This window comes from Nannospalax galili, unplaced genomic scaffold (genome assembly GCF_000622305.1).
Source record: "Nannospalax galili isolate Female #2095 unplaced genomic scaffold, S.galili_v1.0 scaffold713, whole genome shotgun sequence".
NCBI lineage: Eukaryota > Metazoa > Chordata > Mammalia > Rodentia > Spalacidae > Nannospalax > Nannospalax galili.
Window position 1 is genome coordinate 766,123 of NW_008333780.1, and position 27,679 is coordinate 793,801.

The 27,679-nt window shown below is 39.3% G+C and overlaps 1 protein-coding gene across 1 annotated transcript in view; it reads left to right on the top strand.

Annotated features, from left to right (window-relative positions):
• Positions 1-27,679, top strand: part of Tut4 (terminal uridylyl transferase 4) — a 132,100-nt gene that overhangs the window by 15,128 nt on the left and 89,293 nt on the right. Inside the window, exons 2-4 of the mRNA XM_029561265.1 lie at positions 13,756-14,654; positions 20,602-20,765; positions 24,824-24,940. Coding sequence (XP_029417125.1) covers positions 13,850-14,654; positions 20,602-20,765; positions 24,824-24,940 — 1,086 coding nt within the window. The 5' untranslated portion in view covers positions 13,756-13,849. The remainder of the gene's footprint in view (positions 1-13,755; positions 14,655-20,601; positions 20,766-24,823; positions 24,941-27,679) is intronic.

The window sequence follows — 27,679 nt, forward strand, 5'->3', positions numbered from 1 at the left end:
ACTTGGATCCTTAGTACCTGAGTATGGATATAAAGTCATCAGGTAGATTTCACTGGTAATGTTTATCACCTCTACTATGTAACATGAAGTAATTTTTTATGCTTCCTCCTCAAATATGTTTTTTTAATTAGTTGATTTTTCTGAGTGTATATCATAGAGAAGATCCCACACAATCTTATTCATCCATATACCCACTTCCCAAATGGCACCCTCCTACAGCCTCCCCCCTCCCACATACTGGAGCCCATGTACTCTGTCATCCCTGTTACTGTCCTCTGTGTTGTCGATGCCCCCAGCCATTCTCCAGTGCTTGTCCGTCTGCTGATTCTCTCAGAGAACGAAGAAGGGAGAGAGAGGGCGGGAGGGAATGAGAATATGAATATATATGGAGGTCAGAGAATAACTTTCAGGAGTCCTTTCTCTCCTACCACCATGTGGGGTCCAAAAATTGAACTTGGGTCATCAATCAGACTTGGGGCAAGTGCCTTTACCTGCTGAGCCATCTCTTCAGCCCATGATTAGACTTTTAGGCCCTATGCTTAAAAGTTTCCACTAGCTCCATTATTAGGGACTAAGTATGGGCCTTTGAGGACAATTAAGATCCAAATTATTGCTGGGCGTGGAAGCGGACACCTTTAACCCCATCCCTCTGGAGGAAGAGGCAGGTGGATCTTTGTGAGATCAAGGCCAGCCTGGTCTACATAGTTCCAGGTGGGCTGGGACTAGGAAGACCCTGTCAAAAACCAAAAAACACAAGACCCAGATTATGTAGCATAGGTAATCCTGATTTAAATTTTTTTAAAACCTCTATAAAACCATGATAGCTTTTGGCTGGAGAAATGGTACAGCAACTAAGCTCTTGCTGCTTATGCAGAGGACCCAGGTTCCTAGCACCCCTTGGAGACTAACAGCTGTCTGTAACTTCAGTTCCAGGGAATCTGACTCCCTCTTCTGGCCTCTGTGGGTACTGTATACATGTGGTGTACTTACATGAAAACAAAATTCATACACATAAAAATAAATTTAAGGAAACCCACAGTGGCTTTATCATTTGTACATTTCCACTGGCAGTGCATAAATGTGATTCTTTAATGTATTTGTTTTGGTTTTTGACCACAGTTCCTAGCTCAAAACTCCTTTCCCAAGGCAGGCTAGATTGGCTAACTAGCAAGCCCCTGGGATCTGCCTGTCCCCTGCCCTCCTCTCTCACTCCTGGAGTTACACAGGTGCACCAGGTCAGGCTTTTATGTATGTGTGGGATCTGAACTTAGTCTTCATGCTTTTGCATGAAGTCAACTCCCTAGTCCTCCGTATCCCTATCACTTAGCATAGTATCTTATATGAATGTTTATAAGTAATGTTTGTTAACATATTTCATTCCAGATTTATTATATTTGTTTACTTGCCAAAAAATGCTTGTAATTTTCAAGGCTCAATACAAGTGAAAATGTAGAACCTCTTGTTTAAAAAGCAGGAGTATGAGCTGGAGAGATGGTTCAGTGATTGAGCATTTGTTACTATTATAGACACCCTGGGTTCAGTTCCACATGGTGGCTCATAACCATCTATAAGTCCAGTTCCAGAGGATCTAGCATCCTCTTCTGGTATCTCTGGGCCCCAGGCATGTGCATGGTGCACAATAATACAGAAGCTCAGGCAAACATTTGAATACATAAAAATAAATATTTTAAAAAACAAAAAGCAGGGCGTGGTGGCTCATGCCTTTAATCCCAGCACTCGGGAGGAAGAGGCAGGCGGATCTTTGTGAGTTCAAAGGCCAGCGTGGTCTACATAGTGGTTTCAGGACAGCTGGGGCTACCAGGAGACCCTGTCTCAAAAAGACCAAAAAAAATAAAAAAATAAAAAGCAGGAATAAGTGCCCTTAAAGCTACTAGAGTATAAAGCTTATCCTTTCTTGTGGATCTTTCTCTTGACTTGTTACATTGCGATTTTACTTTTAATGTCATTTTATATAAATCATTAAAAACTTTACCCGTCACTTGGGAGGCAGAGACGGAGGGTCAGGAGTTAGGCAGTCTTTGGCACTGCATAGTGAGTTAGAGGCCAACCTGAGCCTCATGAGACCTTGTCCCAAACAACTCATTTAAATATTGTTAAGCATGCATTTTTCTGTTCATCTTTACATTGTGCAATGCCAGTTTTAAATGCAAATGTGGAATTGCTGGTATTTCATAGCTTGTATACACATCTATATTTCATTCTTAACAATAGAAATACTATGTAACACTTAACTTTTTTTTTATTCTTTTTTTTGGGGGGGGGTCTTTTTGAGACAGGGTCTCTGTAACCCCAGCTAGCCTGGAACTTGCTTTGTAGACCAGGCTGGCCTGAACTCACAGAGATCTGCCTGCCTTTGCCTCGAGAGTGCTTTGATTAAACGTGTGTGCCACTGTGCCCAGTGTAAAACTTAACTCTTATGACACTTAAAAATTTTTGTTTTAAATTTTTGTGTGTATCAATGTATTGCCTGCGTGTATGTAAGAGCACCCGTGTCGTGCAATGCCGTGGAGGTCAGAAGAAGGTGTTGGATCCCCTGTAACTGGAGTTAACAGATGATTGTTACCTGCCATATGTGTGCTGGGAACTGAACCCATGTCCTCTGCAAGAGCAGCCTGTGCTCTTAACCACTGAGCTCTCTCCAGCCCCTCTTACATCACTTTTTGATACTTGCACATTCTAGCAACACTACCTTTGACTTGGGTAAGGCAGGGCCAAAAGGAAAAGACTGAGTTGCCATCTTTCCCTTTATGTTGTCGTTTTATAAAAACATTGTTTTTAAATAGTTTTGTATGTGTACATGCTGCATTCTAACCACTCTCACCCTTGCTCTCTCCCGTCTTCCCTGTCCACCTGTCTCTTCCCCATGAATCTCTCTCTCACCTTCATGTCTATTCATTTTGTTTTGTGATCCACTGTGTTTAACCAGTTGTGACCATGAGTTTGGGCTCAGCAATGGGTACACAACTAAAGAGGATGATTTCCTCCTCCCAGAATCATATCAATAGCTAATAGTTCAGCAGTAAAGGGGAGGACCATGTGAACCTCTTCCCCTTCCATGACTGATTGTTGACAGAGCCAGTCATCATTTTTGGCACAAGTGATTGGTTAATTCAGGGAAATGACATGACTAAGTAAAAGATAGCACTCCTTGATCACTTTTGTTTCTTTTTCTTTTTAGTAGTCAGGAGTATTTTCTTTTTCCCAGTCTATTCATTGTGGATAGAATGTATTCTACTGTTGTTAGGTCTAATTGGTATTTAATGTTGCTCAAGTCCTCTATTTCCTTATTGTTCTCTTTGGTCTGTTCACTATTAACAAGTGTGTTATTGAGGTTTCCAAGTATCATTGTCTTTTCAGTTCTGTTTACTTCTGCTTTATGTATTAGAGGCTCTTTTGTTGGATACATATATACATTTAATTGTTAAATGTCCTTACTGGGTTGAATACTTTATTAGTGTGCTTTATCCTTCCTTTCTTGTCGCCTTTTTGATTTAGTGCATTTTTTCCAAAAATAATATAACCACCCCAGCTTTCTCTTTGCTACTGTTTGCTTGCACTATTTTCTCTATCCTTTTACTTTTAGCTTCTTTACTTTCTTATATCTAAAGTGAGCCTTACAGATTGATGATAGATAGGTCATCTGTTCTTTTTAGTCAATTTCCCAATCAACCTTTTTTTTTTTTTTTTTTTTTTTTTACCTTTCCCATTCCCTTTTTTTTGGCCAGAGAGATGAATACCAGGTTGGCCTCAGTCTCACAGACACCCACCTGCCTCTGCCTCCTGAGTGATTAAAGGCATGCACCACTGCACCTGGCCAGTTTCATGTCTTTTTTGTGTATGACCCACTGAGTTTAATTAGAGTTGCTTACAGGAGCATGGGTGGGAAGTTACTGACCGGAACATGGGCAGCTTACCAGTGGCTATACCACTGAAGAAAATGAGCACCCCCCAACCTTCAGTACCTATTCACTTCCAGTATGTCAGGGAGGGATGACTCCTTATAAGCTCCTTCCATTATCCATGATGAAATAGATGGGCCAATAGATCACACAATTCTAAGGGACTGATGTTATATATGAGGAGTGCTGTTGACTGAAATGACTATGTACTTTAATATATTGTCTATTAACATAGATTTATAAATTCTTTTTTTTTTTTTTCTTTTGAGACAGGGTCTCCCTGTAGTCCCAGCTGTCCTGGAACTCACTATGTAGACCAGGCTGGCCTCGAACTCACAGAGATCCGCCTGCCTCTGCCTCCCGAGTGCTGGGATTAAAGGCGTGCACACCACGCCCAACTTTATAATTCTTACATTTTGTCTGTGTGTGTGTGTCACCACGCCCAACTTTATAATTCTTACATTTTGTCTGTGTGTGTGTGTCACCACGCCCAACTTTATAATTCTTACATTTTGTCTGTGTGTGTGTGTCACCACGCCCAACTTTATAATTCTTACATTTTGTCTGTGTGTGTGTGTCGGTGCACATGCAGAGTCCAGAGCAGTATGTCAGGTGTCTGATTATCTATCACTGTCCATCTTACTCCTTGACACAGGGTCTTTCACTGAACCTGGAGCTAGGCTGGTAGCCAGCAAGTTCTAGCCATCCTGTCTCTACCCTCCACAGTGCTGGGGTTACAGCAGTACTCACACCTGCTTTTTTTAAACATTAAATTTTTGTTGTGTGTTGGCATGTACATGGTATGTGTGTGTGGGCATGCCATGGAGCACATGTTATAAGAAGACGGAGTCTGTGGAGTGGCTTCTTGTCTCTCACCTTTACTTGGGTTCTGGGGATTGAAATCAGGTCACCAGACTTGAGCAGCAAGTGGCTTTACCCTCTGAGCCATCTCCCTGACTATCTTTATGTAGGTCCTGGGAATTTGAGCTCGTGCATTTACACAGCAATCTTTCTGACTCACTGAGCCATCTCTCTGTCCTTAGCATTTGTTTTTTTGATTATGTGAAAGGAAACAACCCAATAGTTATAAACCAAAAGCACAATAATAATGGCATTTGCATTTACCTGTGTAGTTATATCTACAAGTGTTTTAATTTCTTTTAATGGATTTAAGTCACTGTCTAGTATTCTTCTTAGTATTCATTTTGGTATTTCTTTTTTTTAACTTTAAAAATTTTTTTAAATTTTTAAAAATTTTATGTGTATGTGTGTATTGCCTGCATGTAGGTAAGTGCACCCATGTCGTGGAATGCCTGCGGAGGTCAGAGGAGGCTGTCGGATCCCCTGGGACTGGAGTTATGGACAGTTGTTGGCTGCCATGTGGGTGCTGGGATTGGAACCTGGGTCTTCTGCAAGAACAACCAGTGTTCTTAACCGCTGAGCCATCTCTCCAGCCCCCATTTTGGTATTTCTTATAGAACAGATGTTCTAGTTTGCTTTCTGTTGCAGAGATAAAACACTAACTAAAACCAACTTTTGGGAGGAAAGGGTTTATTTGGCATACAGGTTACAGGGACACCAAGGCAGGAACTCAAGACAGGAACTTGGAGGCAGGAACTGAAGCAGAAACCATGGAAGAATGCTGCTTACCAGCTTACTTCCTCTGGCTTGCTCAGGACTATCTGCCCAGGAATAGTTCCCACGCACAGTGGGCTGTGTCCTCTACATCAGCTAGCAATTAAGAAAATGCCTCATAAACTATGGCCAAAGGCCATCTGATTGAAGAAGTTTCTCAATTGAGATTCCTCTTTTCAGTTATATCAAGTTGACAATTAAAGCTAACTATGGCAGCAGATTTACTAGTAGTAAAGTTTTCAAGCTTTTATTTATCATCTTAAGCATGTTAATTTGAAAATGTTGATAAATCCAAAAAGAAGCAAACAGTTAAAAGCATTCGTTGCTTCTGAGGAAAGAAATTAAGAGTTAGTAGGAGAGTTCTATTTTCCTTGTAGTATTATTGACTTAAAGGTTAGAAAAATATTTTATGTGTATAAGTGTTGTGCCTGCATGTATGTATGTATGTGTACCAAGTGCCTGAGTGTCTGAGGAGGCCAGAAGAGAGTGATGGATCCCCAGGAACTGGAGTTACAGATGGTTGTTAGCCACCCTGTGGGTGCTGGAACTGAACCCAGGCTGGGTCCTCTCCAAGAGCAGCAAATGCTCTTAATCACTGAGCCATCTGTCTAACCCCGTTAATCACTTTTTGAACAATATATAATGTATTTATTTAAGCTGGGAGTGGTAGTGCATTCTTAAAATCCTAACATTCTAGAGGCTATGGCAGGTTTGGGAGTTTAAGGCTGGCCTGGACTATGTAGTGAGTGCTTTTCCAGCCTGGGCTATGTAACAAGATCCTTTTTCAAAATACCAAAAACAATAGCAACAACAACAAAAAAATGTATTTGTTTTATCAAAAGGCAGATTTGAGAAAAACAAGCTAACGAAATAGGAAATGACCTTTTTTTTTTTTTTTTTTAATAACCATTGACAAAAAGAATTTTTTTTTTTTTTTAAAAACCTTTAGCACAAGTACTTTTTTTTTTTTTTCTCAAATTTTCTTTTATAAAAAAAAATTTTTTTTTTTTTTTAAAAACCTTTAGCACAAGTACTTTTTTTTTTTTTTTTTTTAAGGCAGGGTCCCCCTGTAGCTCCAGCTGACCTGGAACTCTTGTGTAGACCAAGCTGGCCTACATCTCATAGAGATCCTGCCTCTGCCTCTAGAGTGCTAAGATTAGTGTGCATGCCACTAACCTAGCTTAAGACATAGTTTTAAGGTAAAAACAAAGTTCATAAGAAGGGGCATGCTTACCTGAATCCATTCTGAATGATAGAATAAAGGAATAGCTTAAGGAAACTATTCTGAAAAACATTTTTTTAGTTACATTGTAGATTACAATTAAACTTATTCTTTGAACTTTTTGGATTTTAATATATAGATGATTAATTCAGTCTAATTTTCATGAATCCATTTAACAAATTTATTGGGTGCCTACTGTGCACTAGTTACTGTGATAGGTACTGACAATGTAGTGATAAAGAAAACCAGAAATGGTTTCTTTCATTGTGAAGTAGACTGACACAAATCTGATTCTTCAGCGTGTTAAAATTTTACAGAAGAGCACTGTTTACTTTCACTTCTACTTTTAGGACTACTTCTAGAACAGTGGTCTTTCAAGTATTGAACCCCAGTCCAGGGGCTGGAGAGATAGCTCAGTGGTTAAGAGCACTGGCTGTTCAGGGCCCACGTTCAGTTCTCAGCACCCACAAGGTAGGTAACATCTGTCAATAACCCCAGTTCTAGGGGACCAATGCCTTCTTCTGGCCTCCATAGGCACCAGGCACACACATGGTACACTTACATACACACAGGCAAAATACTCATACACATTTAGAAAAACAAAACCCAATCCAGCCACATCAGTACCAGTTGAGTGAGAACTTGTTAGAAATGCAGGCTCTCAGACCCTGTTCCAGGTTTACTGAAGCAGAAACTCTGGGGTGGATGAGGTTGGGCTTTCCAGGTGATTCTAATGATGCTAAACTTTGAGAAGTATTGAGTTATTTTAATCTTGAAGCCAAGCTTAGTGCTAATATTGAGTGTGAAAACAATCATGTGTATCAGGTTATATAATTATTAAATGTTTTGATGACCTTTAAAATATGCTGAGTGTGCTTTCACACACCTGTTATCCAAGCACTCTTACAGAAGCTGAGGGCCAGGAGTTCAGTATCCTCTGGGTCTTTCTGGGTCTTTCTGTGTAGTCCAGACTGGCTTTGAACTCATGCTGTTCCAGTCTTAGCCTTCAACCTCTGATATTGCAGGTGGGTTCTACTACATTCAGCCAAGACTCCTTTACATCTTGCAAGTACCCCTCCTCTCCCCATGGGAGACAATAATAGATTCAGTTCATGGAGAGGGTCCCTGGCACATATCTTTAATTTGTCTGTTTTCTCCTTCCACCCTGTGAGTATACAGAGGATCAAATTTAGGTCTTCGGGCATGGCGGCAAATGCTTTTAACCTGCTTGAGACATCTCACTGGCCCTCAAACTCTTTTTAAAATTTTTAAATTGAATTTTGTGTGTTTCATACAATATATTTTGATCATATTTAGATCCCTTCCCCTATAAATCCCCGCTGGTTTTCATGTACTCTGCTATATATATTAAGGCCTATTGAGACAAGCTTGTGTCCCCAAATGTTCTTAGGTATGTATCCCTCCACTTAGAGCCTGGCTGACTAGTCTAGGGTCATACACTTAAAACCAACTCTTCCCTCTCACAGTAGTTATCTGTTGCCATTAGTTCCTGAGCTAAGGTTGGGACTTCCCACTTCTCACTTTTATCCTGGGATTTTGTCTGACTTGAGCTTGCATGGGTCTTGTACATGTTGTTGCCATTGCTGTAAGTTCATACAAATAGCTTCCTAGCTGTCTGGAAAACTGATCATCCACTCCTCTGGCTTTTAAAAATCTTTCCTCCCAGCCACGCCTGGTGGTGCATGCCTTTAATCCTAGCACTTGGGAGGTAGAGGTGGGTGGATCTCTGTGAGTTTGAGGCCAACCTGATCTACATAGTGAGTTCCAGGAAGACCCTGTCTCAAAGACAAAACAAAAACAACAACAAAAAACTTTTTTGTCACTGTTTTGCAATGGTCCCTGAGCCTTGGGTAATAGAGATTTCATATAGGTGTCTATTCAGGGATAAATTCTCCACAGTCTTTTATTTTCTGCATTTTGGCCAGTTGTGACTTTCTGGATTAATCACCATCTGTTGCATGAGGAAGCTTTCCTGGAGAGAGTTGAGAGAATCATTAATATTCTTTCCACCCCATATTCTAGTTTACCTAAACCTTAGGTATAGAGGTCATTATAAATGTGTCACTTAAGACTGGGCACCTCACAGACATTTATTCTTTGCCAGTTGTGGAACTTTGTCATAGTCTCCATCAGTTGCAAAAAGAAGCTCCTTTGATGAGTAGTGAGAGGTACACTTGTCAGGCTAATCAGGAGCTCTCTGACATCGAGAACAGGCCTAGTCCCCAAACCAGAAGATGGGGTCTCAAACTCTTTTTAAAGGAAGTCATTAACTTGATGTGGCACCTGCCTTTAATCCTAACAGAGGCAGAGGCAGGCAGAGCTCTGTGAGTTGGAGGCCAGCCGGGTCTACATAGCAAATTCTAGGCCAGCTTGGGCTATGTAGTCATTAAAAATTCTTGACATTTTCTTGGTAATAGAAGTATAATTGAACTAAAATTAGAATCTTACTTAATATTCATTTACTATATTCTACAAATGTAACCAAGAATTAGGAGATCTGACATTTTTAATTGGTTTGAAGCAGTTTTGCTATGAGAGAAAGAAAATACCGAGAGACATTGAACCTTATATTCTAAATAGGCTGTCCTCAAGAGAAAACTTTGTGGGGGAAGGAATGAGGAAAATTTTCTACTCTAACAATTTCAGAGAAAAAATTGAAAACAGTAATTTTGTTACAGAATACAGCAATTTTTGGGACAATAAAATATTTGTTACAATAAAACACTTTCCTTGTAAGCACAAGGAAAGATGAGGCAGATTAGAAAATAAATGTAGTTTAATTTTTCATAACTCACGTTTTAATTAGTTTATTTATTCTTTTGGTTTTTTGGAGACAGGGTCTCTCTGTAGCCCCAGCTGACCTGAAACTTGCTGGCCTGGTACTCAGTGGCCTGAAACTCGCTGACCTCCATCTCCCAGAACTCTATATGCCTCTGCCTCCCAAGTGCTGGGACTTAAAACGCATGTGCTGTCATGCCTGACCTTGTGTTCCTATTAATTACTTTATTTTCACTCGAGGGGATGCAGAGCCTCATGTAGCTCAGACAGGTCTTGAACTCACCATGTGGTTTAGGACTTGCTGTCAGCCTCTTGAATTCTGAGATCATAGGGAGTACCACCCTGCTGGTGCTGGGGATTGAACCCAGGGCTTCCTGAATGCTAGATAAGCACTCTAGTAACTCAGATGCACTTTCGCTTATTAGGATCAAATTATAAATTAAATGAAATCTTGCATTAAAAAAAAATTTTTTTTTGAATATTCTGGTAGCCCTTACCTATGTTAGGTACATTGATAGTTTGGAGACTTTTTTATGTAGAAGAATAGAGTTTCTATAAAAGCTTTTTTTTTGAGATGTGTAGGCCAGTCTGGCCTTGGACAGCTAGAGATGGCCTTGAACTCCTGATCCACCACCACCTCCCAAGGGCTGTGGTTATAAGGTATATACTACCACACTCAGCTTTGTTTCTTGTTAATTTTTTTTTCATGTGTGTTGGGGGGGAATGTGTGTATGCATGTACGTGTATTTGTGTATACCTGCGGGTGTTGTGTGTGTGTCTAACAGAGGTTGACACTAGGTGTCTTCTTGAATTATGAATTGAGGCAGGGTCTCTTGCTGAATCTGAAGCTCACTGATAAGCTAGTCTTCCTATCACTGATCAGCTAGTCTACCTATCACTGATAAACTAGTCTGTTTAGCCTGCTTGCTCTAAGGATCCCCTGTCTTTACTCTCCAAGGGCTGGAATTACTGGCTGGCCCACAGGTCTGTTCATCATCTACATGTGGGTTCTGGGGGTCTGAACTCCAGTGCTTGCACTTTACCTATTGACCCATCTCCCCACTCCTCCCCCTGCTTTGTTTTTGTGAAGTTATAAAACAGAATTGTGGATTAATACTATATCAAGTCTTGGGGCTAGAAAAATGGCTCAGTGGGTTAAGAGTGCTTGCTGCTTTTGCCGAGGACTAGAGTTTGGTTCCCAGCACCTATATGGCAGCTAACAACCATCCTAAACTCCCAAGTCCAGGGAATCCCATCACTCTCTTCTGGTCTTTTGCGTTCTGTATGCATGTATTGCACTTACATTCATATGCAGGTGAAATATTCATACCCATAAAATACAAATAAATAAAAAGTTGTATCAAGTCTTTGTTGTTCATGGCTTTTGTCGATGCCAATACAAAAACAGCTCTCACCTCAAAGGGAATGAGATAGTTTATTCTGTAGACAAATGTGAGTGACCATGACCTAAGAACACAGATTTAGTTTCCTTAATACCGTTTTCCAATGTGGTAATAGTTTCATGAGGTTTCTACATTTGTGTGTGCATGCATGCGTGCATGTATGTGTGTGTGTGCATGTGTGCATGTGTTTATGCCATAGTGCGCACATGTGGAAGTGAGAGGACAATAGCTTGGGGAATTGGTTCTCTTTTTTACCATGTGAGTTCTGGCTATTGAATTCAGGTCATTATTAGGCTTGATGGCAAGTGTCTTTACCCGCTGAAATACCTCACTGCCCTAATGAAATTTTATAGTAACAACAAAGAAAGTCACAAATCCAGGCAATTTTAAAAAAATACATTGGTGGGAATAGTAGGTGGGTGGATTATAGCAAAGTAAGGAAGTCTCTGCTGTAGGCTTCAGATATTATCTGATGACATTCATAGTCTTTGGGTTGGTAGAAGCTAGGGGTCTCTGTATGTTTCAAAAAGATTTCACCTGTTAGTCATAAGGTTGTTAGGTCAAACACAGAGGTGGGGAACAAATAGCTATTAAGGGGACTAAGGATAGTTCTAGATAATTGGGTTCCAGACCTATAGCATTCTAACTCTCCACAATTAGCCTTGTAGAATCTTTAACGCAGGTGCAACTTTTTTTTTTCTGGGAGTGTCAGTTCATATCAATAAGATGCTGCCTACAAAATTATTGAAAAATAATAGAACAGCACTAAACAATTCTTTTTAAAGCACTGTGTTACTGTGTAACCCTGACTGGTCTGAACTTGCTATGTAGACCAGGTTGGCTTCCAACATTTTTTTTTCCTGTATAGATTGACATGTACACAGTTGCAAGTAAATTGACTTGTTCTGAGCTTTTTGTTTTAGATAATAGTTCTGTGCTATATGATGCATATTTCATGTGTATATGATTAGAAATGCATACCCAAATTTATAATTTAGTAATATTACCTAGTAAAAGTCAAATACACACTTTAATTCCATGGAATTTGTTGGTAGAAGATGCTGTTTTTTTTTTAAATTTATTATTTTTATGTGTATGAGTGTATTGCCTGCATGTATGCAAGTGCACCTGTGTCGTGCAATGCCGAGGGAGTCAGAAAAGGGCTTCGGATTCCTCTGGAACTAGAGTTAAGGATGGTTCGTAGCCACCATGTGGGTGCTGGGAATTGAACCTGGGTCCTCTGCGAGAGCAGTCAGTGCTCTTAACTGCCGAGCCATCTCTCTAGCCCCAAGACTCTGGTTTTTAATTTGTATATTAGTCTTTGCCTAGACACATATGTCTGTTTAAGGCATATTGGGCAAGGTGAGCAGTTTAACCCTGATTTTTGCAATTATAAGGTATTTCTAATATAGAAATAATTTAAAGGGTACAGTAATTTATGTGTATAGTTTGTGTTGTAAATTTAATGTTTATTGGTACAGTTGTTCCTATTATATTTTAGAGAAAAAATAGACTCTGATTGATTTTAGTATTCTTTCTTACTGTCACTTCCTTTTGGGTTCACAGCAAAATTGAGCAGAAAGTAGAGTTCCCGCATAGTCCTTGGCCTTACATGCACATAACCTCTCTCACTATCAATATGTGGTACTAGAGTGATAAACTCATTGCAATTGATGACTGTGTACTGACACTGTTACCTCTCCAGGTAATATTAACATTTTGTGGTGTTTATTCTGTGGGTTTTAGAAAATATATGGCAAAATATAAAAATTTATTTAGAATTCATTGAAATGAGAGGAAAAATCTGTTACTGTTTTCATGTTTAGAGGATCAAGTTTGAAGTAGGTTGTAATGTAAATAAATTTGTTTAATAGGAAATCCATGTGGGTAAGATCTTAACACCTAGAATTCTATAACTGTTTCTTATAGAAGCTGTCACTTATAGTACATATAGATTGGAACTCTTGTTTTCTCTTTGCCATTTCCTTTTATGTTAGTGTGGCACATTATTTCAGGTTTTGTTTCCTATTAGGGGAAATTGTTATTAGGTAACATAAAATAACATTTGTGGTTTTCTTTGAGTTTTTTTTTTTTTTTTTTGAGACCATCTCCCTTGTTGCCCCAGCTGTTCTGGGACTCACTATATAGACCAGGCTAGCCTCTTTTCTCTCAGAGATCTGCCTCCCAAGTGCAGGAATTAAAGGTGTATGCTACCACAGCTACTTATAAAATAACTTAAAAAAGATTTATTTTTGTTATTTTAATTATGTGTATGTATGTGTGCATGTGCATGTGAGTGCAGGTGCCCATGGAGGGGCTATTGGATTCCTCACATGGGTGCTGGGAACTGAACTCTGCAAGAGCTGTATATACTCTTAACTACTGAGCCATCTTTCCTGCCCCTAAAATTTTTGTTTTGAGACAGGGTCTCATTATGTGGCCCTGACTAGACTGGAACTCACTAGTAGACCAGACTGGCCTCAAACTCACAGAATTCTACCTACCTTTGCCTCTGAGTACTAGAATTTAAAGTGTGCACCACCATTCCTGGCTATTAAAAAAAAAATGTTTGGTTGCCATATTACTATTAAGTATCTTGGAATTTCTTCAGTGATCATTTGACTGTTATTTACTTAGCTTTTAAAAAGCTCCTTTTCATATAGCTTTCTGAAGAATACTTAGTTTTGAGGACAGATTTTTTTTTTTAAATGCCTAACCATTAAAATGTTTTGTATTCTAAATAACAGATTTTTGTTTCTATTTTTTAACCCTGTAGTTTGCTTGCCTAAACTAGATTTGGAGCAGTTCAAACTTGCTTGAGATCTTCCATTTCACAATATCACAATTGGAAAGAACCAGATTTTCAAATAATGGAAGAGCCTAAGACTTCTAAAAGCGAAAATCATGAACTAAAGAAGAATGCTGTTTATGAAGAAAGCAAAGCAGTTAAAATTATAACTAATCAGACCTTGAAGCCTAGAAACGATAGGTCCATAACAGAAATCGGGACCAGCTCTCTGAATAGGAGTAGTAGTAAAAAAACCAAGCAAAATAATATTTGTGTAGAAAAAACAGAAGTTAAATCATGTAAAGTAAATGCTGCCAGTGTTCCAGGCCCTAAAGATTTGGGGTTAGTACTTCGAGATCAAAGTCATTGCAAAACAAAAAAGTTACCAAATTCACCTGTGAAAGCCCAAAAGGGATCTTCTTCACAGGCAAAGTTAGAAAAGACACCTAGTTTACAGATAAAAGCAGAAAAATTACCAAAGTCACCCAATTTACCAGCAAAGGCAGAACAAGTACCCTGTTCAGCAGCAGCAGCAGCAGCAGCAGCAGCAGCAGCAAAAGCAAAAGCACTTAATTCACAGAGGAAAGAAGAAAAAGCACCCACGTCTCAGATGAAATCAGAAAAGCTCCCCACCTCACTTTCAGAACCGGAAAAAGTGCCAAGTTTACTGTTGAAAGAAAACATGAAACAGACAGAATTGCAGCAGATCGGGGAAAAAAATCAAAGCTCCTTTATTTCTGTGGACAGAAAGAATGGTGAAACTATAGGGGGTGAAAAATCTGCTCTGGAAAACTCATCTCGGTCTCAGAAACAGCAAATGAGGACAGATAATATTGGTGATTCTGACGATAGTGCTTCAGGAATTGAAGATATATCAGATGATTTGAGTAAGTACAATTATACATTAGAGTAGTCCACATGTCACATTTTTGGGTGGGATTTTCCTGTGTTAACACTCTTTAGTTATCCCCAGTTTAGCTACTTTAGTTTTAAAAAAGGGCATTAGTAATATCTTAAATCTAAAAATATCTTAAAACTAAAAAACAAATAAAACCCCTATTTATTATGGTAGATAAAAAGGTTGTGCGCTTATTAATTTAGTGGATCATTTTGTTGGTTTGATGTTTGTGAATATACGTTCTCTACTTATTTACCGATAGTAGGGGTCAACCCTCACTTTGTACATGCTAGACAAGTTTTCTACCATTGATCTATACCTTTAGCCCTGTACACTTGTTTATTTAGGTTTTTTGAGACAGGGTGTTATTGTCACAGACTAGCCTTGAACTGTGTAACCTAGATTGGCTTTGAACTCTTAATCTATCTCATTCAGTCTTGGAGGTGTGGGGTTACATTTATTTTCCACTGTACTGAGCTCCACATTCTTAAAAAATGATCTTGGTAATAAATACTCTTTTATTCAGTAACTGTGTATATATTGGGTTCCTATTATATGCCATTCATATGTTTACAATGGAAAATCAAACCCAGCCCTAGGCCTCAAGGAAACCTCTGTTTTGATGGGTATGATCCAGATAACTCATTTCCAGTGGTGAAAAAGTTGAGAATGTACATGATTCAGTTGTGATATTTAGGCTTTGGATTGGGAAAGTACAGGATTTAAGTGTCAGACTGATTATGCATGTGACTCAGTATTGATTAGATCAGGGATTTGAGGGGTGAGAATGGCAAAATTGTAGCTTTCAGGGCATCTTTTGGAAAGTGAAGAATCTTGTGAACTATGATAGAGTTAGAACATTGTGTTTGATTTGAGAAGCCATTCAAGAATTTAAGGACGGTAGTTCTATGATCAGGTTTTCTGTTTTATTTATTTATTTAATTTTATTTATTATTTTTATTTTATGTATATGAGTGTTATACCTGCATGTACATGAAGTGCACCCATGTCGTGCAATGCCTGTGGAGGACAGAAGACACTGTCAGATTCCCTGGAACTGGAGTTACGGACAGTTAGTTGTTAGCTGGCATGTGGGTGCTGGGAATCGAACCCGGGTCCTTTGCAAGAGCTGTCCGTGCTCTCAACCTCTGAGCCATCTCTCCAGCCCGTTTTATTTAATTTTTAGAAAAATCTTTTTTATTTCAGTGCAGCAGATTCTTTGATAAGATTAAGAATGGAAGCAGAGACTGATTAGGATATATATTGTTAGAATTTACTTGAGAACTGCTGTAAATTCTTTGTTGTTCTGATATCCTGAGTTATATATAAAACTATATATAGTTTTTTTTTTCTGAGAGCCCCCCCCCCCCAAAAAAAAAGGACTTTTTGTTTGATATGGGGGGTCATTGCCAAAAAAAAAAAAACTATATATAGTTTTTTTTTTCTGAGAGCCCCCCCCCCCCAAAAAAAAAGAGCTTTTAGCTTAGATGTGGTGGCTCATGCCTAGAATAACAATACTTGGGAGCCTGAGGTAGGAGGATTGCTGTGAGTTCAAGGCCAGCCTTGGCTATATAGTTCTATCCCAGCTTGGGCTGCAGAGTAAGACCCTGCTTCAAAACAGTGTCTTCTATCCCCTCCTACCCTTGCCCAGAAAGAACTAAAGCAAAATTTGAATATGCAAATGGTTCTTTGAGAATCATTAAAGTAGAAATGTTTAGCCTTCATTCCCAGAGTTTTGATTCAGAAGGTCTAGGGTGTGGCCTGAGAAACTGGACTTCTAACAGGTTCCTGACAGTACAGTGGGGGTGACAGCTGCTCAGGATCAAGCCTTTGAGTAGCATACCTTAAGTCATTTTATTTTCACTTATATCACATTTCATTGTGTTTTCAGCATAGCAGCTAGAAGGATACTGTTAAAGTGGATCAGATCACGGTGTTGCTATTCACATGTCTTACTGGCCTACATTATAGTAAGAACTACTCTTGGCAGTGAGTAGTAGGGTCCTATATGATGCAGTACTCCTTCTCTGCCTTCATTCTTCTCAACTTCTCTCTCTCTCTCTCTGCTCTCGCTGTATAGTTTTCTTGTATTTTCTCAAAAGTAAAGACATGCTCACCTAAGGAAGGACCTTTGCATTTCCTATATTTTGAATACTTATCCCTAGATGTCTTTATGGGTAGCTTTTTAAACCTCTGTTTTCTTTTTCTTTTTAAATTTATTTGTTGTTATTACTTGTGTGTGTGTCTGTGTGCATGGTCTTGGGGGGACATGCCATGGTGTGTGTGTCTGTGCGTGTGTGTGTGTGTGTGTGTGTGGATCAGAAGACAATTTTGTGGATTTGGTTCTCTCTTTGCACCTTTACGTGGGTTTTGAGGATTGAACTCAAGTTGCTAGACTTGCATGATGACATGTTTTTTTACCCACTGAGCCATCCTGCTGGTCCTGGTTTGCTCTTTTAGGCCTTTTACTTATTAATTTAATACCATTTTCACCTCTGACAGTCTTTATTCCCTTGTTTAATTTTTCTTATGGTCATTATCAATAACATATTTTTAAATCTTAACCTTTTATGTAATGGGGTAGGGTGTTTTGTTTTGTTTTGTTTCGTTTCGTTTTGTCTTTTTGAGAGAGGGTCTCCCTATAGCCCCAGCTGGCCTGGAACTCACTTTGTAGACCAGGCTGGCTTGAACTCAGAGATCTGCCTGCCTCTGCCTCCCAAGTGCTGGGATTAAAGGCCTGCGCCACCACGCCCAGCTCATTATATAACAGTTTTAATGAGATACAATGCATATACTATAAAATTCATTCTTGGAAGAATATACAATTTGATGGTTTGTAGTGTATTCACAGAGTCACACAATTATCAGCTATTCAATTTCTTAGTATATTTATCACTCCTCAGAAAAGCTCCATACCTATTGACAGGTCCCTGTTGTGTCCTCTTCCTCTCCACTGGTGACTGTTGGTCATTTGCATGGTTTTGTATGGACAGAAATTTCCCCTATTTCTTGTTTGATGATTGTATTAACATCAAACTCTAGTGTTCTATGCAACAGACTTTGTGATACTTGGCCTGCTATTTATTTTGTATGTTGATTCTAGAAAATAATTTTACTTATTTCTGTCCTTAAAAAGATTTATTTGGGGGCTGGAGAGCTGGCTCAGCAGTTAAGAGTACTGAATGCTCTTGGAGAGGACCTGGGTTTGGTTCCCAGCACCCACATGGCGACCAAAAACTATCTGTTACTTCAGTTCCAAGGGAATCCAGCATCCTCTTCTGAACTCCGTAGGCTTTGCACAACATGGGTACACTTACATGCAGGCAGGTAATGCACTCATAAAATAAAATATAAATAATAAATTAAGAAAAGATACATTTTATTAGTTATGCATATGTATGTGCCTGTGTGGGGGTATGTGCACATCACTGCAGGTGCCTGATGAGGCCAGAGGCATAGAATCCCTTGGAGCTGGAGTTATAAGTGGTTGTGAGCTGCCCACTTGTGGGTACTGGGAACCCAACTTGGGTTCTCTGGAAGAGCAGTACATGCTCTTGTTAAGCACTGAGCTATCTTTCCAACCCTATTTCCAACATTTAAAAATTGGTATGTAAAGCTGGGCTTTCGTCTCAGCACTTGCCTGTGAGCCTGTAAGATCGAGGCCAGTCTGGTGTACATATTGAGTTCCAGGCCAGTTGGTGTACAGGGAGACCCTGCCTCCAAGAAAGAAAAAGGAAAAATGAAAGAAAGGCTTTCTCTGTTTTAACAGAAATGAAAACTTTATGGATTTACTAATGTTAGTTGCCTAGTCATGTAGGACAAGTTATACATTAAAAAAAGAGGATTATATTAATATATTATCTTTTCATGAACTATAAAAATACAACTAGATTTTTTTTGCATTTCCATAATAAAATAGTTACTAAAAGCTTAAAAATCCCCAAATATTAGGAAATAATTGCAAATTGTTCATAGTTACTTTGCTGCCTTTAATCCCAGCATTTGTGAGACAGAAGGAGTCAGACCTTTTTGAGTTCTAGTATAGCTAGGGCTACATAATGACCTTGTCTCAAAACAAAGAATAACATTTACCTAAGGGTATTTGAGTTCTTTCTGTAACATTCTTTTTTCTTTAAAGAGTTTGCTTTTTTTTTTTTTTTTCTGTCTTTTTTGAGACAGGGTCTTCCTGTAGCCCTAGCTGTCCTGCAACTCACTGTGTAGACCAGGCTGGCCTTGAACTCACAGAGATCCACCTGCCTCTGCCTCCCAAGTGCTGGGACTACAGGTGTGTGCCACCACACCCAGCTCTGAGTTTGCTTTTTTTAAAAATTTATTTTATTTTTTTATAAAGTTTTCAAAAAATATTTTTATATTTATTTTATGTGTATGAGTGTATGAGTGTATTGCCTGCATGTATGTGAATGCACCCGTGTCATGCAGTGCCACAGAGGTCAGAAGAGGGTTTTGGATTCCCCTGGAACTGGAGTTGAGGACGGTTGGTAGCTGCCATGTGGGTGCTGGGAATTGAACCTGGGTCCTCTGCAAGAGCAGCCAGTGCTCTAAACTGCTGAGCCATCTCTCCAGCCCCGAGTTTGCTTTTTTAATTCTAAATACTCCTATGCCTTCTTTAAGGAAATGTGCCACTTCTAGAGTAAAACTATTTCTTCTTTATATAGAAACCCAGTGCTTTAATATTTTATTATTTTTTGAGACAGGAGCTCACTGTGTAGTCTGGGTGACCTCAAACTCAGAGAGGTCCACCTACTCCTGCTGGGATTAAAGGCATGCGCTACTATGTCCAGAAGCTTTAATATTTTAAAAGGTAAGATTAGGTGCTGAAGAGACTACTCGGGTTAAGAGTGCGGGCTACTCTTGCAGAGGACCTGGGTTCAGTTCTCAGTACCCACATGGTGGCCAATAACCATTCTTAACTCCAGTTCCAGTGGATTTGACACCCTCTTCTGGCCTCCATGGGCATTTGCCCATATGCGATGCAGTTACATACATGGAGGCAAAACACTCATATACATAAAATAAAAATTTTTTAAAAAATGAAGCTGGGTGTGGTGGTGCACACCTTTAATCCTAGCACTTGGGAGGCAGAGGCAGGCAGATCTCTCTGAGTTCAAGGCCAGCCTGGTTTACATAGTGAGTTCCAGGACAGCTAGGGCTACAGGGAGAGCCTGTCTCAAAAAAAAAAAAAGTAAAATTGGAGTAAAAAACACACAGCCAACCAAAGGTAAGATTTAATTTCTGGATTTCTCTGTAAGGTATGTGTTGGCTTTAAGTATAAGGTAGAGTGATTATGAGTACTTTAAAAAAATTAACATGTATTCATTTATTGTGTGTATATGTATGAGTATGAGTGTACACCTCCCATAGTGCATGTGCAGAGGCCAGAGAGACAACTTGAGGGAGTCTGCTCTCTTTACCATTTGGGTCTTGGGAATTGAATTTTGGTTGTCAGACTTGGCAGCACATACCTTTCCCTGCTTTACCTCAGCAGCCCACCATGTATATATCTTATATTTTAAATATGTATAACAACTTGTACAGACAAATAAAATATGAAGAATTTTTTCTGTATGGGCATAAATTGGATGTTTCTTTTTGTTTTTTAATTTTTAAAAATATTTTTAAAATATTTAAAAATTTTTTATAAATTTATTTTATGTGCATCACTGTATTGCCTACATGCATGTAAGTGCACCATGCAGTGCCTGTGGAAGTCAGAAGAGGGTGTCGAACTCCCCTGGAACTGGAGTTATGGATGGTTGTTAGCTGCCATGTAGGTGCTGGGAATGCAATTTGGGTCCTCTGCCAGAGCAGCCAGTGCTCTTAACTGCTGAGCTATCTCTTCAGCCCCTTATTTTTCTTTATTTTTAAACATTTAACATTATTAATGATGATAACTAAGTGATTATTTATTTTTGTAGGTAAAGTGAAGAATGATGAATCTAATAAAGAAAATTCTTCAGAGATGGACTATTTAGAAAACGCCACTGTGATAGATGAATCTGCATTGACACCTGAGCAGAGGCTAGGCTTGAAACAAGCAGAAGAACGCTTAGAAAGAGATCACATCTTTCGACTTGAGAAAGTATGTTATAATTCATTAGTTAGAGGGAAATGTGTGCTTTATAACTGTTTCTGGATCATAACACTGTTTCTTTTATTGATAAGAGAAGTATCATTCATCTTTCTTTTCCTCCTATCCCTTGTTCAGCAAATACACTTGTAAGGTCCCTTTTATTTATCGCAGGGATCAGCAAATTATGGCCTACATCCTTGTTTTGTTTGAATTTGGTAAAATGCACTTAGCCTTTTTTTTGTAAACAGTTACTAGGACACAACCATGGTTACTTGTTTACATACTGTTTATAGTTGCTTTCATACTGTTAGGACAAAAGTTGACTAGATGCCAATGAGACCTTATGACCTGTGTACGATAGTTACTTTTTTGTTTCTTTTCCCTTTCTCATTCTCTCTTTCTCCTTTTCCTGTGCCCTTTTTTCCCTTCCCTTCCTCTTTTCTACCATTTTGTGACAGTAGAGTTTCACTTTGTAGCTCAGGCTGTCCTCAAGACTTATAGCAATGCTCCTGCCTCAGCTTCCTGAATGTTGCAATTACAGTATGAATGACCATACCTGGCTAATATTTGCTGTTTTCAAAGCATTAAAAAATATTTACTAAAATATTACTTTGGCCCTTATAAAATAAATTCTGTTGACTGCTGAGTTTATTTCCTCATTTAATAAATACGAGTGATTGATACATGTTAGCAACTGTACTAGACAGTAAGGCATGTATTAGTTAAAATGGCATGGTTTCCTTCCATTAGAAGTTCAAAGTCAGGCATGGTGGCACACACCTTTAATCCCAGCACTTGGGAGGCAGAGGCAGGCAGATCTCTGTGAGTTCAAGGCCAGCCTGGTCTGTATACTGAGTTCCAGGACAGCTGGGGCTACAGAGAGACCCTGTCTCAAAAAGACCAAAGGAAAAAAAAAAAGTTTTTCAAGTCCAGTTGGGGATTGATATATAGCTCAGTGGCAACATATTTGCCTAGCAAGCAAAAGACCTTGGGTTCAGTTCCCCCCCCAAAATTAAAAGTCCACTGAGATTGATGAAAACAAATAAATAAGGACTACTGTACAATTTGTTTGACTTAATTAATTAATTAATTAATTTATTGGTTTTTCTTTTTTTCTCTTATATTTATTGAATATTAGGAACTCTTCTTCTGGTATCTTGTTTCTGAATATTAATTGTAAATGTTAATTTCTAGAAATATATTCCTAGCCTTTAGGTATTAGAAGTAAAGAATCACAAATCATAGGGCTAGAGAGATGACTCAGTGGTTAAGAGCACTGACGGTTCTTGCAGAGGACCTGGGTTCAATTCCCAGCACCCACGTGGCAACTAACAACCATTTGTAACTCCAGTTCCAAGGGATCTGATGCCCTCTTCTATCCTCCTTGGGTACTGCACAACATGGGTGTACTTACATGCATGCAGGTGTAACATTCATACACATAAAATTAAAAAAACAATAAAGTATTTTTTAAAAGAATCACAAATTAGACTACTTAATATGTTTATAAATATGTAGACAGATAGGTTGACATTCTTGAAAAGTATGAAAGGAAGAAAAGCCTGACATGGTTGCACATGCCTATAATCCCAGTACTGGCGAGGCAAAGGCAGACGTATTTCTGAGTTCAGCCAGCCTCGTCTACACAGCAAGTTCCAGGCCAGCCAGACCTATATATAGTGAGACCCTGTGTCAAAAAAAAAAAAAAAAAAAAAGGAAGGAAAGTACTAGTATCATTTGTTATAGTTTAGAAAAATGAAATACCCAGATTGAGGAAGGAAATCCTAGTGAGAGCATTTTTGTCCTATTACATATTTTATTAGTGCATAACAGTTGGTCCGTAATTAGAGATAGTATGCATATTAGTCAAGTATGTGGATTTTAGAGTCTTTGGGTCTAGCACTGCCACTTACTGGTGGGAAGCATTCAGTGTACTTATTTAGCCTTTTAAAAAAAATTTTGTGTATGAGTGTTATGCCTGCATGTATGTAAGTGCTCCCATTTTGTGCAGTGCCTGAGAAGGACAGAAGAGGTTGTTGGATCCCCTGGAACTGGAGTTACAGACAGTTGTCAGCTGCCATGTGGGTGCTGGGGATTGAATCTGGGTCCTCTGCAAGAGCAGCCAGAGCTCTTAACTGCTGAGCCATCTTTCCAGTCCCATATTTAGCCTTTTTAAAGCTTTATTTCCTCATCAGTAAAATGAGGTTGGAAAGAATAAGACCTAGCTGGGGCTGGGAAGAGGGCTCAGTGGTCAAAGTACTTACCACACAAGCATGAGGACTGGAATTTAGCTCTGTAGAACCCACATAAAGCCAGGTGTGGTATAGTACGTGTCTGTAATCCCAGCCTGCCTATGGAAGAATGGTCCATGGAAATAGGAGAATCCCCAGAAGCTCACAGGCCAGGCTAGCTTAGCGAACACAGTAGTAAACTAGAGACGTTGCCTCAAACAAGGTGGAAGGTGAAGACTGACACCTGAGGTTGCCTTCTGACATGCACAGTGGCCTGCTCACATCCAAACACATATGTATGCCGCATGCTACACACACACACACACACACACACACACACACACACACACACACACACACACACACACACACAGCCACCTAGCTCATGAAGCTATTAGGAAGATGAGATGAAAGAAAAGCAAGTGAAGTTTTTGGCATAAAATCTGGTATAGTAGGCACTAAGTAAATATTATCTACTTTTGCAATTCAGTTTTTACTAGGTAAAGTAGATTTTTGTTATTTAATAAATACAGACACAGAAGTAGGCCTTAGTGTGAACTGACATTCTGACTTCTCACTCAGTGTTACCCCAAGTCCTTTAAAACTAAGAAAAATCTTGGCTGGATGTGGTGGCATATACCTTTAGTCCCAGCACTTGGAAGGTCGTGGCACGCAGCTCTCTGTGAGTTCAAGGTCAGCCTAGTCTACCTAGCAAGTTTCAGGCCAGCTGGGGCTACATAGTGACACCCTATCTCGGGGGGGGAGGGGAAGAGGAATAAATAGATTGAGTTGAATTTATTTGTTACCTTGGGGGAAATTATGATTTAAATCTTTTGCCAGTGAAGTAGAGAACTCTGACAGCATTGTTAAAAGTTTAATAGTACTTTATAAATGTTGAGTCTATTTCTTGTAGTATATGCTTGGACTGCTGCTAAATTTAATGTAGGTTTCTTATTTAAGGAATATTCTCAGGTAAGAGAATCTTTTTTTTTTTTTTCTTTTGGTCTTTTTGAGACGGGCTTGCTGTAGCCCCAGCTGACCTGGAACTTGCTATGTAGACAAGGCTGGCCTCAAACTCACAGAGGCCTGCTTCTGCCTCCCAGGTGCTGGGATTAAATGCATGTGCCACCACGCCCAGCAAAGAGAACCTTTATGTCAGGAGTTGCACTAATATGATTAATCTGAAGTAAAAACTGAAGTTTCAGTGTAAAGCAATAGAAACAGTACTTTAAAATTTATCTTTTCATTTTATTTTTGTAATTTCTTATTGTAAACGAGTGTTGGCTTTGGATGCAGTTATGCATGAACTGAAATTCATTATCTTCCACTCAGTTCTGACAAATTGTGTGAAGTTAAACGCTGTATGAACTTCTGGGGCTGGAGAGATGGCTCAGCAGTTAAGAACACTGGTTGTTCTTGCAGAAGACCCGGGTTTGAATCCCAGCACCCACATAGCAGCTAACAGCTGTCTATAACTCCAGTCCCAGGGGATCCAGCAGCCTCTTCTGACCTCCTTGGGCATTGCACAACACAGGTGCACTTACCTACATGCAGTCAATCCAATGTTCTTAACCACTGATGATGTTCTTAACCATCTCTGCAGCCCCCAACAATGTATTCTTTCAGTGCTTCTTTTTACTTTTTTGTGGTGCTACTGATACCTAACCCAGATCCTAGCATGTTAGGCTTGTCTGCTACCAATGAGCTACATCAGCTTATTCATAACTCCAGTGCTTAATTCAGTCTGTTGTAGTTGCATATTATATTGTTCACTTATATAGTCTTTAATTTACTCCTTTATTTCCTGAAACACTGTTTTTATACTTGTTTCTTCAGCGATCACCAGAATATACCAATTGCCGATATCTATGCAAACTTTGCTTAATTCACATTGAAAACATCCAAGGGGCACATAAACATATAAAAGAAAAACGCCATAAGAAAAATATTTTGGTAAGTTCTTTTTTAAAGAAATTTTTTACATTTTTTGAATAGTAAAACTGTATTAGGAATTTGTGAACCTAAAATTAGGGCATTTTCCAAGTATTATATAATTGAACTGATAGCTTTGAAAGCTGTGATTCATTTATTTATCTCTAGCGGCTAGGCAGGAATGTTCTCAGAACCAATTTGCTCATTTTAAAAAAAGTTGGTCTATAAATTTAAAGTTGTCTGATATAGTTTGTCCATCTGTCAGCAGCAGCAGGGAGTAGGCACAGCTCCATACTGCCACCTGCAGCAGCCAGAGTTCCCTTAATCTTTTAGGAACCTTTACTCAGGTAAAACTAGATCCTTAGCTTCAACTCAAAAAGAATTCCAGGAGGAGCCAGTATGAAGCAGAATTGGGATTTACAGGACTCTGTATGCATATGCCGAGGCCATAGGAAAACTTCAGGTGTCTCCTTTATCAGTCTCCACTTAATTCCTTTGAAACAAGGTCTCTCACTGAACCTGGAGCTAGGCTGGAGGCCAGCAAGTCTTAGCAATCCTCTTGTTCCTTCCATCCCCCAGTAGTGCTAGGGTTACACATGTGCTCAACCCTGCCTGGCTTTTTATGTGGGTTCTGGGATCTGAACATAGATTCTTAGGCTTGCTCACCAAGTGTTCTTTCGTTGAGCCATATTTCCAGCCCCCAAAAGGCATTTTTATCTCGAAAATTTTTTCCCATTTACTTCCGATTTTGCACATGCCATAGTACATTTGTGGAGGTCATAGGACAACTTAGAGGAGTCAGTTCTTTCCTTCAATTATATGAGTTCCAGCGATTGAACTTAGGCTGTCAGGCTTGGTGGCAAATGCCTTTACGAGCCATTTTGCTAGCCCCTAAAGAACATAGTTTTGGGAGTTTTGTTTTTTTGTTTTGGTCTTTTTGAGACAGGGTCTCCTTTCCTATAGCCTCAGCTGGCCTGGAACTCACTATATAGACCAGGCTGGCCTTGAATTCAGAGAGATCCACCTGCCTCTGCCTCCGAAGTGCTGGGACTAAAGGTGTGGTCCACCATGCCCGACTCTAAAGAACATTTTAAAAAGCAGATCTTTTAGGGGCTGGAGAGATGGCTCAACAGTTAAGAACACTGGCTGTTCTTGCAGAACACCCGGGCTCAAATCCCAGCACCCACATGGCAGCTAACAACTGCCCTTAACTCCAGTTCCAGGGGATCCGACAGCCTCTTCTGTCCTCTGTGGGCATTGCACGACACGGGTGCGCTTATCTACATGCAGGCAATACATGCATACACATAAAATAATAAATTAAAAAAAAAAGATTTTTTAAAATTTATTTTATGTGTATGAGTATTTGCCTACGTGTATGTAAGTGCTCCTGTAACCTTCAGTGCCCACAGAGGTCAGAAGAGGGCATCAGATCCCCTGGAACTGGACTTGTTAGCCACCATGTGAGTACTCGGAACCAAACCTGGGTCCTCTGCAAGAGCAACCAGTGCTCTTAACTGATGAGCCATTTCTAGCTCACTAAAGGACATATTCTACTATAGATTTTAATCACAATGTTTAAAAGAAAGAAGGTGCTCAGGAAATAAGATATGCCCAAGAACGTGGGTGTGGGCTTTTCAAAGAGAGAGTAGTACTTTATTGTCTTTACAATAGTTGTATATAGGATTTTCATGGATTTTGAAGCTGTTATCTTTAAAGGGTTGCTAATGGAATCTAAATGAGACCATAGGGTGATTCCTTCAGGGTACCTGATAGGATTACAATTGATAGGGTGAAAGTTTAAATCATAATGATGTAAATAAACAAAGTCTTTTTTGAGAGTCCTAGAAAATGTCTGGTAGAGGAATGAAGCATATCCAAGCTCGTACACATTCAGGCCTTAAGTTTGGTTCATCACTATTTTAGCTTTAACCTATAGATAGATGAAAGGAATATATTATGTCTATGTAGCTTTCATAGCAGTTGTTAATTTTGCTGGAAGTTTTACTTTTCAGGGAGAGGCTTTACTCAGACATTGGAATGAGGGACTCTTCTCTCCCATGTCCCCGTAGTTTTCCTTCTTTCTATTCTGCATGCATCCATCTGTGACTGAGTACCTGCCTGTTAGATGTAGGCAGCGGTGAATAAGATAATTATGGTTCCTGTCCTTAGATCTTCTAAGAATTAATAAGGGTTTAAGTATATTGAGTCTTATTAGAGGGAGAAATGTGGTGCTAAGGAAATGTACAAGGATATTTTACTTGTTCTAGATCAGGGAAGGTTTCTCTGGAAAGTGACATGTGAGTTGAAACTTTGAAATAATAGCTTAAAAATAAAACAAGTAAATGTGGAACATTAAAAAGCAACATGAATAAAGGTCTCCAGAGAAGAATGGACATGGTTTATGAGGAATTGAATGAATCTAGTAAGATTGAAGCAAAGAACTGGTGGAAAAAATAGGTTACATGAGGCTGGAGAATTATACATATATATATACATGGACTTTAATAGAATCCTTTTCTGGGGCTGGAGAGATAGCTCAGCTGTTAAGAACACTGATTGTTCTTGCAGAAGACCCGGGTTCAAATCCCAGCACCCACATGGCAGCTAACAACTGTCTATAACTCCAGTTCCAGGGGATCCGACAGCCTCTTCTGTCCTCTGCGGGTCTTGCACGACACGGGTGCACTTACCTACATGCAGGCAATACACACATACACATAAAATGAAAATAATAAAAAAATTAGTATATTAGCTATT